The 15,588-nt window shown below is 38.7% G+C and overlaps 1 protein-coding gene across 7 annotated transcripts; it reads right to left on the reverse strand.

The window, feature by feature from the left end:
- Window positions 1–3,708: 3,708 nt before the first annotated feature.
- LOC107811789 (G-type lectin S-receptor-like serine/threonine-protein kinase At4g03230) lies at window positions 3,709–14,875 on the reverse strand. Of its 7 annotated transcripts, none has more exons than XM_075221569.1 (10): window positions 14,580–14,875; window positions 14,134–14,268; window positions 13,919–14,021; window positions 11,568–12,790; window positions 11,213–11,347; window positions 5,307–5,503; window positions 5,015–5,225; window positions 4,641–4,878; window positions 4,412–4,562; window positions 3,709–4,329 (listed from the first exon to the last, which is right to left on the reverse strand). In XM_075221569.1, exons 4-10 carry the CDS (start codon window positions 12,430–12,432, stop codon window positions 4,018–4,020), a joined length of 2,109 nt encoding a protein of 702 aa, XP_075077670.1. In that variant the 5' UTR covers window positions 12,433–12,790; window positions 13,919–14,021; window positions 14,134–14,268; window positions 14,580–14,875; the 3' UTR covers window positions 3,709–4,017. The 7 variants fall into 7 exon arrangements, with proteins under 7 accessions (XP_075077670.1, XP_075077668.1, XP_075077669.1 ...); XM_075221567.1 differs by having other exon boundaries at window positions 14,134–14,345; window positions 14,580–14,839; XM_075221568.1 differs by having other exon boundaries at window positions 14,134–14,265; window positions 14,527–14,793.
- Between the last annotated feature and the right edge of the window lie 713 nt (window positions 14,876–15,588).

The following is a 15,588-nucleotide window of genomic DNA, read 5'->3' on the forward strand; positions in this document are numbered from 1 at the left end:
TTTTGGGAATTGGAATAGCTTTGTTATGTCATTTGGGACTTGTGTTCAAAATTTGGGTTCATTCCGGGTTGATTTGATAGGTTTCGGTGCGAGTTTTGGAAGTTCAAAGTTTAAAGTTCATTCAAGTTTGAATTGATGTGTGATTCGTCGTTTCGATATTGTTATGTGTCATTTGAGACCTCGAGTTGGTCTGTATTATGTTATGGGGCTTGTTGGCATATTTGGTCGGGGTCTCGAGTGGCTTGGGTGAGTTACGGACGTGGTTTGGATCATTTTTCCTCTTGTTACCTTGTTGAAGTGTTGTTGGTACTGGTGTAGCCGCATTTGCGGAGTCTTGGCCGCAGAAGCGACTTCGTAGAGGCGGGCTGTCCATCACAGAAGCGAGGTAAGAGCTAGTGAGAAAGACCACAGAAGCAGATTTTTGTAGTGCACCTGCGTGCGCGCGGATGCGAGACTTTGAGCGCAGGAGCGGGAGTTGGCGCAGATGTGGGTCCTTGTGTCGCACATGTGATGCCGCAGGAGCGGATGTTTCTCCGCATGTACGAGGGGCATTTCTCTGGTGCCTCTCCGTAGAAGCATAAGGTTTGTCGCAAAAGCGGCTAAGTGCATCGCAAAAGCGGCTAAGTGTGTCGCAGAAGCGGCTAAGTGCGTCGCAGAAGTGTCAATGCCTGGGCAGAAGCTATATATCGAGGTTTTTGGTTCTTTTATCATATTTTGAGATTTGGGGCTCAGATTGAGACAATTCTTTAAGCAAATTTCATCACAAGGATTGGGGTAAGTGTTCTACACTCTGTTTTGATAATATTTTGTGATTCTATCTTCGTTTTTGGTAATTGGATTATGAATTATAAAAGAGAAATTGGGAGTTTTAGTCTAAAGTTTCATAAAGTGAATTTTAGAGTTTTGAACATCGATTTGGAGTCGGATTTGAGTGAAACTAGTATGGTTGGACTCGAAGTTTTATGGGTTGGCGGATTTTGTGAGTTTTGTCGGATTCTGAGGTGCGGGCTCGGGTTTGACTTTTGGTTGATTTTGGGCTTTTGAGTAAAGATTCGACCTTTATCAATATGAATTGCTTCCTTAGACTTTATTTGATGTATTTGAGTTACTTTTGTCTAGTTTCGAGCCGTTCGGAGGTCGGTACGCGCGGGATGGCATTTTTCGAGCATCGCTTGGCTTGCTCGGTATTGGATTTGGCTTGTTCGAGGTAAGTAACACTTCTAAACTTGGAGCTGAGGGTATGAACCCTGACTATACGTGTTATGTGTTCGGTGTTGAGGTGACGCACATGCTAGATAACGGGCGTGTGGCATGCACCGTGTGAATTGTGACTCGGTTATTTTTGTGGTACTGTGTAGTTACCTAATCTTATTTGTATCTATGAAATCTCTATGTTATTTATGTGGTACTATGTAGTTACCTAATCCTATTTGATTCATGTTAGAAATCATGTCTAGGCTATATGTTTATCCTGTTGGGACCCAGTGAGGTCATTTCTGTTGTTAGTTATTTGCTTACATTGCAATTACATACTCAGTCATACACATTCATTTGCATATCATATCTTAGTCTCTGTTACCATTTATTGATACATGACATCATCATTCTGGGCTGATTTTCATGACATTGTGAGCCTGAGAGACTGAAGAGATTGAAGACTGAGTGAGGTCGAGATCCTGATGGTGAGGATATTGATGGGAACGGGTTGCACGACGCAGCATGTATTATTGATTTATAATTGGATCGGGTTGCACATTGCAGCGTGTTTTATTAATTTATGCCATAATTGGCTTGTTATAGCGCTTGGGCTAAAGGAGCTTATCCGGAGTCTGTACACCCCCAGTGAGCGCAGGTACCTACTGAGTGCGAGTGTCGAGTACGAGTGCCGAGAGCGAGTGCCAAGTGATTGGGAGGAGTAAGTGACTATGAGGACTGAGTGACTGTGAGGACTGAGTGACTGGGAGGACTGAGTGAATTGATACTCTAAGAGTATGCATATGATTTTATTACTGAGTTGCATTGCATTCGACATGCACACTTGACATACGGGCATAAAGATGCATTTTCCTCATGATGTACGACATTGCGTCATTCATGACTTCACATAAACATTGGCATGTAGGCAAATAGATGCACTTTCCTCATGCCATTTGAAAATGAAACATTTACATGTTGAAAGTTTTGGGAAAAATCACAGTTTTACAAACGTACTCATATTTTGGTGATTTCGATAAAAGATTTGGGTTTTTACTGACATACTTGAAAAGCATACCTATTTTCCGGAACTGTGAACGAGCTGAGCATTATATCTCTGAATTACTTCTTTTATTATTTTTATTATGTTGTTATGAACTATTGTTGGCTATTGGTGTTGGACTCCGACCTTTGTTCCAGCTTGTCACTATTTTCAACCTAAGATTAGGTTTGTTACTTATTGAGTACATGGGGTCGGTTGTACTCATACTACACTTTTGCACCTTGCGTACAGATGTTGGATGCTGATGTTGATGTGCACGACAGGAGTTGGATTTGAAGATGTACCTGCATTCCGATCATAGCTGCCTCTTGATCTTGGTAGCTTTAGAATTTTAATCAGTTCATGTATGTTTCAAATAGATGATGTGCTTTATTTCATACCAACTTTGTAAATTCTAAATCTTAGAAGCTCATGGTTTGTTCTACCAGTCCATGGAAAATTCTTGTATAAAAGCAGTTGTATTATAATTTCTTTTTTGTATAAATCTCATTAGATTGGTTAGATGTTAATTGGCTTACCGGACGGGTTGGGTTGAGTTCCATCACGACTAGTTGGATTTTGTATCGTGACAAGTTGGTATCAGAGCTCTAGGTTCATAGGTTCTACAAGTCATGAGAAAGTGTCTAGTAGAGTCTTGCGGATCAGTATGATGACGTCCATACCTATCTTCGAGAGGCTGCAGGGCATTTAGGATAAATTTCTCATCTTTCTTTCCTTATCGTGCGGTATTGATTCAGCATGAAGCGTAACTCTTTGAATTCCTTCCACGCATTTGTATGCGCATGTGAGCGCTCGATATCGGTTGTGTCGACAGCTTGTGATCCCATGGATGAGGTGCGAGATGTGATTTCAGTGGACTGATGATAGGCCAATCTGGAGGACTTGAGGCAGGGTTTTGACCGTAGCTTGATTATGGGGATTTTGGCTGTGTGAACACGTGGTTTTGGACTTATATGTCTGGTAGCGTCTCTATGAGTGGAATTGGTGACTCGATGAGTGGTTGGATGGCTATATGATGTGTATTATGTGACTGTGGGATGTGTTCAAATGTGTTGAATGTGACGAGAATAGTTTGCTTGAGATGTAAAAAGGACTATTGGGTACTAGATTTATGTCTTGATGTGATGTATAGTCTCGAGTTATGAGTGTATTGAAAGATTTTTCATGTTGTTTAATTGTGGAACGAAGTAGATTTTCATGTCTTGTTGTGTGTTTAGACTCGAGAAGATTAAGTGATGGCGTAGTAATCGTGGCTGCGAAAGGGTATAGCAAGATGTCAATTTGAGGCTAAGCAGGTGGGTTATATATATATATATATAAATTAAAGCAGAGAAGTTGTAAATAGCAGGTATGAGTGAGAACCTTATATATATCGAAAGGCCCAATGTCCCTTCACTAAAATTGCACTAATCGGTCGTGCCACTGTTTGTTAAGTGTTATATTGTCTCTGACTGTTAACATATCACAACAAATTTGTACTTGTTAACTGAAGTGTTCTAAACAACAAATTCCTTTCTGGCCTTCCTCTAGCATTTTAGATTAAGGGCTTAACATATTGCTCCAGTATTTCTCAAGTACAAAAAAATATATATGTTGAGTACAAACACTTGAAAGTACCCCTCCCTGCTAGCGTCCTTCTTCGACTGTAATTGTCACCTGATTAATGACCAATTGTACCAATGCACAATGATCCATCGACTCTTTTAGTAGCAAATTAGAGGTTAACTAGGATAAAACAGTTCAATCATCGAGTACCCCTGCTAGCGTCCTTCTTCGACTGTAATTGTCACTTGATTGTTGGAGACAATGTATTGCTTACTGGAGGAAGAAGACGGTTTCCTAGAAATGTGCGTCCTTATTACAAAAGCTGGTCGATTAGGTTGTGGAAGACTACTACCTTCGCCTCCCAGCATTAAAATAACATCTGACATGTTAGGACGTATATTTGGATCTTCTTGTACACACAGGAGCCCAATATTTATGCACTTTGTTGCTTCACTTGTGTTGCAAGATTCAAGTAAGGACTTGTCTATCAATTGTATTTCAGCTTCTTCTGTCCACAATTTCCATGCCTGTGATAGCTAGACTTTCTATCAGAGAATCAAAGCTAAGTAAAAGATACAATATTACTTCATGGGAAACTTTTTCACTTACATAGCCCAACAAGTTCAAGGCTTCTTCTGATTCATAAAATCCCGTATTCCTCCTTCCACTAACTATCTCAAGTAGGACTACTCCGAAACTAAATACATCTGACTTGATGGAAAACAATCCGTCCAGTGCATACTCAGGAGACATATAGCCACTGATGAAAAAAGCATTCAGTATAAGATTTTTTCACTTCCTGCTAGGAATTAATGAGATGAAGGGATGTTCTACTTACTAGGTCCCCACTATTTTCTTTGTATTTGCCTCCGTTCCTTTTCCTTCAACTATCCTTGCCAAGCCAAAATCTGAAATTTTCGGAATCATCTCCTCATCTAGTAACACATTACTAGCTTTTAAATCTCTATGAATGATCCGCAGTCGTGAATCATGGTGTAGATAAGCAATACCCCGTGCAATGCCCAATATGATGTCATAACGCTTCTCCCAATCCAATAATTGACAAAGTGTTCCATCTTGTATCATTACCATGAAAAAGTTTAGTGATGTCAATAAAATTAGATCAATTATCCTTGTCAAAAAAAAAAAAAAAAATCAATTATAAAAACATTAAAAAATTTGAGAATAAAAAACTTGTTTTGGCAAACTTACCGAATATGAATGTATCTAAACTTTTGTTCGGCATATATTCGTAGAGTAATATCTGTTCAGTTGTATTAATGCAATAGCCCAATAGCCTCACCAAATTTCGATGTTGAAGTTTTGCAATTAAAGTTACTTCATTCTTAAATTCATCTATGCCTTGTCCTGAATGAGTAGATAACCTTTTCACTGCAATTTCCTTTTCTCCTGGAAAGATACCCTGCCAAAAGTTTTTCATCTCATTACTCTAAGGTCAATGTGGCCGTACCAGTTCACAGATTCTTAAGAATGAAATTTCCACCTTGTAAACAGGACCAAATCCTCCTTGTCCGAGCTTATTTGCATTTGAAAAGTTGTCAGTAGCTGCCAAAATGGTCTCCAAATGAATATATGGAACATCAATCACTTCATCATTGTTTTCATTCATCAATACTTTTGCTTTTCCTTCAACTTTGTGCCAGTGAGATATTTGTGTCCCTTGATTACCTTTTCTTATATCTGAAATAGAAAGGGGGAGAAAAAGAAGAAAAACATAACAACCTCGTTATTGTATGGGTTAAAAATTACCATAAATATATGTGGGCCTTGTCAACATTAAGTAAGCCTTCGGAGGCTGCCACCTGTCGCCAACAGGACGTGATGATTTGGTCTCAGACGGTCGACGTCATGAAAGAAACGAAATGCCGTCAACGAGGTCGAGGTAGCTCAACATAGGGTGAAGACGAGGAGCGAAGACGAGGACGAGCACTCCCTTTATTATAGGGGTAAAGGCTAGTTTTAGGAATATGGTTTCTAAGAGAATATTCCAATGAATATTCCTCCCAATTGCACTATTTAGGATTTTTTGGTCCATGTACCCCCTATAAATAGAAGAATATATAGTTATAGAGGAGATTGGATACTGAACAACACATTAACATTCTCTAAAGATTCTTACTTTACCATATACATATAAACTACAAAGTCCACCTTTCTCTCACATCTTTATCTATCTTTTTTTCCCACGGTCCAAGGAGGATCCGAATATTCAAAGAATTTATCATCATCTACCTTTGTCAGAAGGAATATCAAGGAATCCCACCCTTTTCGGGTGACTCGCATCCATTTTATTTATATAAATGCCATTTATTGCTATTTATTGTCATTTGTTGCTATTTTTCATATTCTTTGATCGTTGATTGTAGCATTATTGTTGTTATTTATTGCCATTCAAACAGCACACGTGAGATCCTACTACAAGAAGCATTTGGTTTATCTTTTGGATATTAACATTGGCTAAGATTAACCCCACTTTATTATAAAATTCGATTGCATAAGCCTAAATCTAAGTTTTGGGTCATATAGTTTGGCGTCGTCTGTGGAGATTTTCTCAGCCAACTTTTTAGTTTCCATTACATCCATAACTTGCCTGACTTGCTAATCTAACGAACCACAAAGTTTATCTTTTTTCTCTAGGAACAAAAAAAACCTCCATGGCAGGTAACCAAGGAAAGGGAACGAAGGTAACAAATAATGTTCCCCTCAACCTCATGAGTGTCATCAACGAAGGCTATGACACCCATGACGAGGAGGTAACGCCCACAGCCTCTCCCAGGCGAGAGAGGTCACTTGCACCTTTCTGCAACACAACAAAACCAAACAGGAAGGGGGCCACCACGTCCACAGGAGAGGAGGCGCCACCCGCCGTAAAAAAGCTCCTCGAAGTATGGCTAACAGATACTCTGGCCAGCGTGCTCAGTAAGAAAACCCCATGCACGACCACAGAAACCACGAGAGTCCATACAGTACCACGTAGGAACGAACAGGACGACCAACCGAGCCGTCTGACTTAAGGTAAAACTCACACTATTACTAACAGTGCAGGTGACAACGTCCTCGCCACCGTGATGAAAAGAATGAAAGAAATAGAAAACGAGAACAGGGCATTCAGGGACCAAATGAAAGAACACCAGGAACGGGTAGACAAGATATCAGGCGCTCCTAAATTAATACCAAAAAGAGACACCGACAGGTTTGTGGAACAACCATACAGGGAAGAAACGGCTCTGCACGCCATACCAAAAACCATCAAGATACCCACATATCTCAGAATCTACGATGGGACAACCGATCCTGAAGATCATGTAACCAACTAAGTCACCACCGTGAAAGGCAACGACATCACCAAAGAGCAGGTGTCTTCCATCTTGCTGAAAAAATTTGGAGAGACTCTCACCGGGGGCATTGACGTGGTACTCATAGTTGCCCTCTTACTCCATAGAAATATTTGAAGAGATGGTCGATAAGTTCGTAACAGCTCGTGTCTGGGCTAAGAAAGCTGAAATAAGGGTAAATGATATCTTCACCATCAAACAATCCCAGGAGAAGGATTGAGGGACTTCCTCCATTCAATAGGGAGAAAAAACACTGAGTTCTTCGATAAGTGGCACATTAAAAGGATACTTTCAACTCCCTACACCACCCCACCAGCAACGAGCAGGGTAGAATCCTCCAACAAATCTATCTTAAACATCATGAAGAAAAAACTTGAGGACGCCAAGGGACTGTGGCCGAAAATACCTCCCAGAAGTATTATGGGCGCACAGAACGACCCCGAAGACGAGCACATGAGAGACACCTTATTCTCTAGTCTATGGAACGGAGGAACTAATACCAGTTGAAGTCGGAGAATCCAGCCTAAGGTACTCCCATGAAAGCGGCAACGACAACGACGAGAACATGAGACAAGATCTCGACGAGGTCGAGGAGCAACGAGATATGGCATACATAAGGATGGTCGCACAAAAACAGCAAGCAGAACGCTACTACAACAAAAAGGCAAAAATTTGATTACTCAAGGTCGGGTACTACGTGCTCAAAGCCAAGACCTAAGCAAATAGAGACTCACGAGAAGGCAAGTTAGGAACTAACTGGGACGGACCATACAAAATCATAGGGAGAGCAGACAAGGATTTGTTCCAATTGTAAACTATGGAAGGGAAACTCCTACCAAACAATTGGAGTATGAGTCATCTTAAGTACTTCAACTTCTGAAAAATAACAAATGTCCCATAAGTCGTACTCTTTTTTCCCTCGCTTGAGTATTGTCGTAGTTAGGTTTTCTCAAGGAGGTTTTTAACGAGGCGACGAGCGGGATACTTCGAATTGAATTACACGAGAACAGACACATATTTCATTGCCCGACTCCTCAAGAATCTCCAAGTTGAACAATGAAGGGACTAGATATACTGGGACTAGGACTAGAATGCCAGCTAACACCCAAAACTTGTAATTTTTCTCCAAAAAATTGCCTAAGGGAAAAATGATGTAATCAGTGCAACAACGATGAAATAATAAAGATGCACGTTTATTGAAATTGCTCTCCTAAAAGGTAATTATTGAAATTGCTCTCCTAAACGGTACGTTCAACCAGCTCGAACAACACATATCGGCCCCCGGCCACGACTTGACAAGAACAGTACGTTCGACCAGCTCGAGCAACACCTATCGGCTCCCAGCCACGACTTGACAAGAACGGTACATTTGACTAGCTCGAACAACACCTATCGGTGCCCGGCCACGACTTAACAAGAAAGGTACGTTCGACCAAGCTCGAACAACACCTATCGGCCCTCGGCCCTAAATCAATGAAAGGTACGTTCGACCAAGCTCGAACAACACCTATCGGCCCTCGGCTCTAAATCAATGAAAGGTACGTTCGACCAAGCTCGAACAACACCTATCGGGCTTCAGCCCTAACTTAACGAAAGGTACGTTCGACCACGCTCGAATAACACCTATCGGCCCTCGGCCATGAACTAACAAAAGGAAAGTTCGCCCAGCTCGAACAACTCCTATTAGCCCACGGCCACAACCTAATCAAAGGTACGTTCTAACAGCTCAAGCGACTCTTATTAGACCTCGGCTACGACTTTGTATGATCGGTCAACTCGAATCGCATTTGTTGGCCCTCGGCCTCGACATAACTCAACGATATGATTCGACCCGTTCGAACAACACTTATCAGCCTTAGGCCTAAACTCGAGCGGAAGATAACAATGAACACAAGCACAAATATAAGAACGCACAAAGACAAAAGGCATATATGAAACCAAAAAGAACCTTTATATTCATAGAGAATGTTTATACAAAGGCGTTCAAAGGCGCCAACCAAAAGTACAAGAGATGAACAAAAACACAAAAATCCAGTGGCCGCCGACCCCTCGACCTCCATCGTCCTCTTCTTCCCCATCTCGGTCGCAAGCAGAGTCGCACCATGAGCTATCTGCGAGCTGGTCCACATCTCCCCCACGAACGAGAAACACGACAGCCAGTGGAGTAAGTTGATCTTCCTCATTAACTTTAGAAGAAAGATTCGACATAGCTATGGAATTTGTAGAATGATGAAGTATGGAAGATGAGAGTGAAGGAAAGTTAAATATCAAAATGCGAAGAAAATTCGGGTATGATAAGCTAGAAAAATTTCCGCAAAGCAAAGATGGCTCTAAAGAAAGTGAAACTCAAATAATGGAGGCACAATCCCTATTTATAGAGATAAAGGCACCGAACCCGAAACGGTCCATCATAATTGTCACTAGTATCGAAACGACAAAGCCAATCAAGGGCCGCGCGTGAACCGACGCGACGCGTCGAGAACCAGCGTCATCATGATGAATGATGTCATCACATCACGTGTCTCTTTGACAAGATAGTTCCATTAAATCACCCAGGAAATTTAAGATTTGAGACATGCGGTCCACGTAGCGCTACGTCGCCTGTTTTTAAAACGACTACAACTGTTGTTCTCTGCTCATTGAACTCGCCCACGAGGACGACCTCAACAAGCAGAGGGACTAACTGTTTTTACAACGACCACGACTGCCCTTATCCGCTCATTGATCTCGCCCACGAAGACGACCTCAACAACCAGAGGGACTAATTGTATGGGTTAAAAATTACCATAAATATATGTGGGCCTTGTCAACATTAAGTAGCCTTCGGAGGCTACCACGTGTAGCCAACAGGACGTGATGATTTGGTATCAAAAGGTTGACGTCATGAAAGAAACGATATGTCGTCGATGAGGTCTAGCAGTAAAGGCTAGTTTTAGGAATATGGTTTCTAAGGGAATATTCTAGTGAATATTCCTCCCAATTTTACTAACTAGGGTTTTTTTGTCCATGTACCCCTATAAATAGAAGAATATATAGTTATAGATGAGATTGGATACTGATTTGGTAAAGAACAACACATTAACATTCTCTGAAGATTCTTACTTTACCATATACATACAAAGTCCACCTTTCTCTCGCATCTTTATCTATCTTTTCTCCCACGATCCAAGGAAGATCCGAATATTCAAAAAACTTATCATCATCTATCTTTGTCGGAAGGAATATCAAGGAATCCCACCCTTTTCGGGTGACTCACATCCATTTTATTTATATAAATGCCATTTATTGCTATTTATTGTCATTTGTTGCTATTTTTCATATTCTTTGATCGTTGATTATAGCATTATTGTTGTTATTTATTGCCATTCAAACAGCACACGTGAGATCCTACTACAAGAAGCATTTGGTTTATCTTTTGGATATTAATATTGGCTAAGATTAACCCCACTTTATTATAAAATTCGATTGCATAAGCCTAAATCTAAGGTTTGGGTCATACAATTACCTATGTTGTGCGGGCTCTTCATTTTAGCCACCGCACCCGTCTCGACATGACACTGGTACTAGTAAAGGTGTGGGATTCGTACTGGGTGTGATCAATCGAGATCGGGTACTTTGACCAAAATCTATGGACAAATTTGAAGAAAAAAAAGGAAAGATTGAATTTAGAGACATGGCAGTGCCTTGTGCCTACAACTTGAAAAATTCTCAAAATGAAAGATTGAATTATTGGATGCACTCCACAACTTACAAGTAAGTTTTTCCACATAATATCTCATAGTGTAGGATATTTTTATAGATCTATTTTTAAAATTTTGAATTATTTTTAACCGAATCTCTCCCCTTATCCGTACCTGTATACGTAACCGTGTATCTAAAATTTTAGATTATGAAGGATACGACCATTAGATCCAAGCCCAGATTGGATAGCCGCACCTGAGTCCGAGCAACATAGCTCATTACCTCAATGATCGGATTGAGAAAGTCCTTTGGAATTAAGTCCAAAAAGGGATAAATAAAAAATCTTCCAGAGTGAGATTCATTCAGTAAATACCTGCTCTTATTTCCATTCTTCTCCTTCTTCTTCTAAAGTAGATATAGCTAAAGCTGCCTATCAGTAGAGCCATAAAAGTTGTTATGGATGAAAGTAAAGCTATCAGCTTCATCGATTTCGTAGCCTTAGTTTGAGCTGAAAGTAGAGAGCCAAGAACAAGTTAGATATATTTAACATCTATCTTGAAGGATTTGATATTTTTACTTTGTTCACTAACTCCTCAACAAAGAAAAAAGAATAAGAGAATCATTGCCATGGGTGTTAATATTAATAAGGAATTGTATCCACAACATAGTGCTTTTTACCATTATGAAATAAAGAATTAAGATAAGTTATTCTTGTATGCTATTCTAACCTTCCGGTGAGCCACGTTTGACAAAGATAGTACTTCCTGTTTCATCTTGGCTGAGCTGTTGCAAATTGAACAGATCCCCTGCCCAAATTGAACAGGTACTGGATCCATCATAAGTATAAGCAGTACAAGAGCAACTGTTGAAACAAGTAGATCTACACTGTAAGGCATCCTCAACTGTGACATTAGTATATTGTGGAATAGGTAATCTCATAGTTAAATTAATCCAAAAACTGTCATTGTCTTCAGCAATGTCACTGCATTGCAACTTTCCATTTCTTACACAGCCACCTGAATAATCCTTCGAGTACCATTCACCAATTGATCTTGGCTTGAAACCGCTCAAACAATTGCAGAATACGTTAGCATTACTGCAAACCCCGAACGCCCCACAATTAGCATAAACCTCACACCGTTCTCCAGGTAGTGACCAGAGTGGACTCCAAGCAATGGAACCATCCGACCATGATAGTTGTTGAACTTGTCCTGAGAGACCCATGTTCCACCTGAATGCGATTTCCCTATTAAAAGGGGAATATGTAAAATATAGCTCGTTCTCATTGTCTGTATAGCTGTAATTGTATACTGTGTCCAGCCAGTCAGGCAATGAGCTGAATATACGACCATTCCATGAACCACTAGCCCAATACTGTGTAGTCTTGTTCCATTTAAGAACAAACTGGGCATGTTTTGGGTCCAGTTCCAGAGAAAACAATCCTGGTGCAGGATCGTACGAATTCTTCCATGAAGTTAGAACACTTTTTTTTTGGGTACGTTTGTCATATCCAAGCTTAGCACCAGGCAATAACGTGTGCGTTGGGTAGTCAAAACTTTGCCAAAGTAGTAAGGGTGCTGACGAATTTGACATATCACTCAAAATCAAATTGCCTTCATCATGAAGAGCTGCTGTTACTGAAATATTTCGAATGACGTTCCCAGAAAGTGCTGACCAAATTGAGTTATGATTTTTATCAAGAAGGACCAAATTGCCTTGAATAATTGTCAACTGGGCAGCATCACTAACTGGTGTCTCCCTATTCGCTACCCAAACTACTGTTTGCACGGGAACTCTTTTATACCATATGCCTATGTAGTAATTGAGAGAGTTTTCTGGTTGGAAGAAACCAAACTCAAAGTTTCCACCTGAAGAGCTAATTGTTTGGCCTATAGAAAGAGATTCATTCCAAGAAATGCTGTCCCCTCCGAATGAGAGATTGGTGTTGAGACTAAAGCATAAAAATATCACCACAAGTATCAGAAACGAATAGCTCTTCTTCATTTCTATGGCTGCACTATTTATCGGTAGAATGGATGGTGTCAAAAGAAAAGATAGGGAGAGTCATTGTCGCCCCAGTCAAAGAAATCATCTGTCATCTATAATTCAATCTTTGATGGAAATATCCTATATACTTTATTCCTTAGTCAAAGAACCTTCTATCATGAATAAACTATTATTGATTGATCTTTATTTCTAACCTATCTTTGATTTTTTCCTCAAACTTAAAGAATACCTCGTTACCCATTACAAAAGCAGTTGGTCAAAATGGTTCTTATTAAAAAATCCCCCTCATTCTCAACTAATATTAGCTGGACGTTTGTGAGAGAGACTAACTGTTTATTTATGAAGAAGATAGATTAACTATTTAAAGGGAAAAAATAATTTAGAGGACCAGTTTAAAATGCCAAAAAGTTTGACTTCAAATGTGGAATTGTTTTAGCTTTACTCTGCTCCTTAAAGATACCAAATAAATAAATATGCAAATAAAATACTCATCAAAAAGGGAAAAAGGGAATGTTCCTAAAAATTAAAAAAATTGTTTCACATTCTCTTTCTCTACAAACAAAGAACTTCAAGAATTCTCTAATGGCATCCACATAGTATAACTACTCTTCACCTTCCTCGCCCTGATTTTCAGGGCATCAATATTTCAGATAGACCCACTAAAATTAGAAAAAATACAAACAAAAAAAATTATCTTGTGGAACCAAGAAAGCAAGATACTGCAACTTGCTGTTCAGCTTGAAACACACACAACTTGAATGATCAACAAAGTGACAAAGAACAGAACAAGCACACTAAAATCTTATTTCTAATCTTTGATAATTTTCAAAATTAAAAGAGGGAAAAAATTAGTTTTAGTTCTCCAAAAAAAAACGAACATGTATTCATCAAAATCATACACACTCACATGCACTTATATATCTATTACCAAATATGCATGGGAAGATGATGATATTCGTATAGAAAATCCAGCACAAAATTAATAAAAAGAATAAGGAAACTGATAAACACCAACCAAATTCTCAACCAACAAATAGGTGTCAATAAAAGGAAGAATGGAGAGAAAATTCACCGGAACTGAGGTCAAACAGCAGAAACAAACTCTGCTCAAAATGTTCATATAGAGGATGATTCTTGCCGTCTTACTACTCAATTCGGAGAAAAAGTAAAACAACCTACCAAACACCAAAAGTAAAAATATTCAACATTAGTGAACAATACCCATGATTTCATTGTTGACCAATATAAAGCAAGAAGAATATCATTAACAGGTATTAATAATCATACCTTGCATCTTTAGTGTGGAAGACGATAATAGCCAACATGGTGACCCAAGTCTTGAACGATGGCCCTCGAATCATCAAGGTAAGATAATCAACTTTCTTCAGGAAGAGTTTTTGCTAAGTCGCTCCCAAATATCTCCTTGTTGCAGCACCAAAAGGCAAAGACATCAGAATACTCCAAATAAGATGGCTCAGGCATAAAATCAAACATCTTGGCTGCACAATCCAATTTTAATTTCTAGTAGTTAGTGATAGCTTAACACGATCTAATTTTAGACTAATTAGTTGGTAACAAAGGCAAAAATGCATGTGTAAATCAGGTAAAATTACGAACATGTACGTAAAAATTCTTGCAAGAAAGTATATTGAAAAGAATTGGAAATTAACTAATACACACCTGATTGCCTATAGCAATAAGGCAAGACCGGGAAAAAGGCATCAAGTACTAACCAGAGTTAATGAATCTTGGAGGTGCAACCCACAAGGGTAGACAAATTTGGGGTAAATAATGTGCAATAACTTTCTGCAGAAGAAAATGAGTAACAGAGAAGACAAAGATGCAAGTATTGAGTCATATGTTCAAAAGGAGAAGGGAATTGTTGATAAACTAGCTGCACTGCAGCATCCAGTTCCTAATGACGACTTAGTTGAATTTGTTCTTGCTGGGTTGGGTCATATTTACCGTCCATTTATTAGGTCGCTTGAATCGCGGCAAGAAGATATTACCTTTGATGCTATGTATGGTCTTCTTCTTAATGAAGAACGACAATTAAAAAGAGATGAAACAATTAATGTTATTGCACAATTAAAAGACCAAAACAATACATCATATTTCACATGGAGCACTAATAGTACATTCACTTTAATAAAGTGATGCACTTTTATTCATAACACTGAAAAAAACTTAAAAACATATATTATCTTTGTCTTTAAACTCAAAGTCATGCATATTCTTCCACATGGAACACTAATAGTCCATTTACTTTAACAAAGTGATGCACTTTTAGTCATAACACTAAACACATTTTATTTTTTAACAAAAATCTAAGATTTAACAAAATATGTGTTCCCTTTATTTTCTTGTTTACCGAAAGAAATAAAAATAACAGATTTATCTAGATAGCAAATGGTAAATATACATAGAATTTATTTACTATTTATCTATTTACAATACGTAAAATATATATTTTACTAAGAAATGTTAAACACCGTTAATTTTTATTTGCAATGATTTTTATCTAGATAACCTCAAATGTTATCTAGATTTTTTATTATATACATAATATTTACTATACGTTGATATAAAATAAATATGCGTAAAATCATTGCTGAGAGTAAAATAAATTTTATTACTAAAATAAATATACGTAATATATATTTATTAGATTTTTTTATTTTATGAGAGTCAACGTATAGTAAAAATAATATTTATTTTTATTTTATGTATATTTACTATACG

Source organism: Nicotiana tabacum, chromosome 9 (assembly GCF_000715075.1).
Source record: "Nicotiana tabacum cultivar K326 chromosome 9, ASM71507v2, whole genome shotgun sequence".
Lineage (NCBI taxonomy): Eukaryota > Viridiplantae > Streptophyta > Magnoliopsida > Solanales > Solanaceae > Nicotiana > Nicotiana tabacum.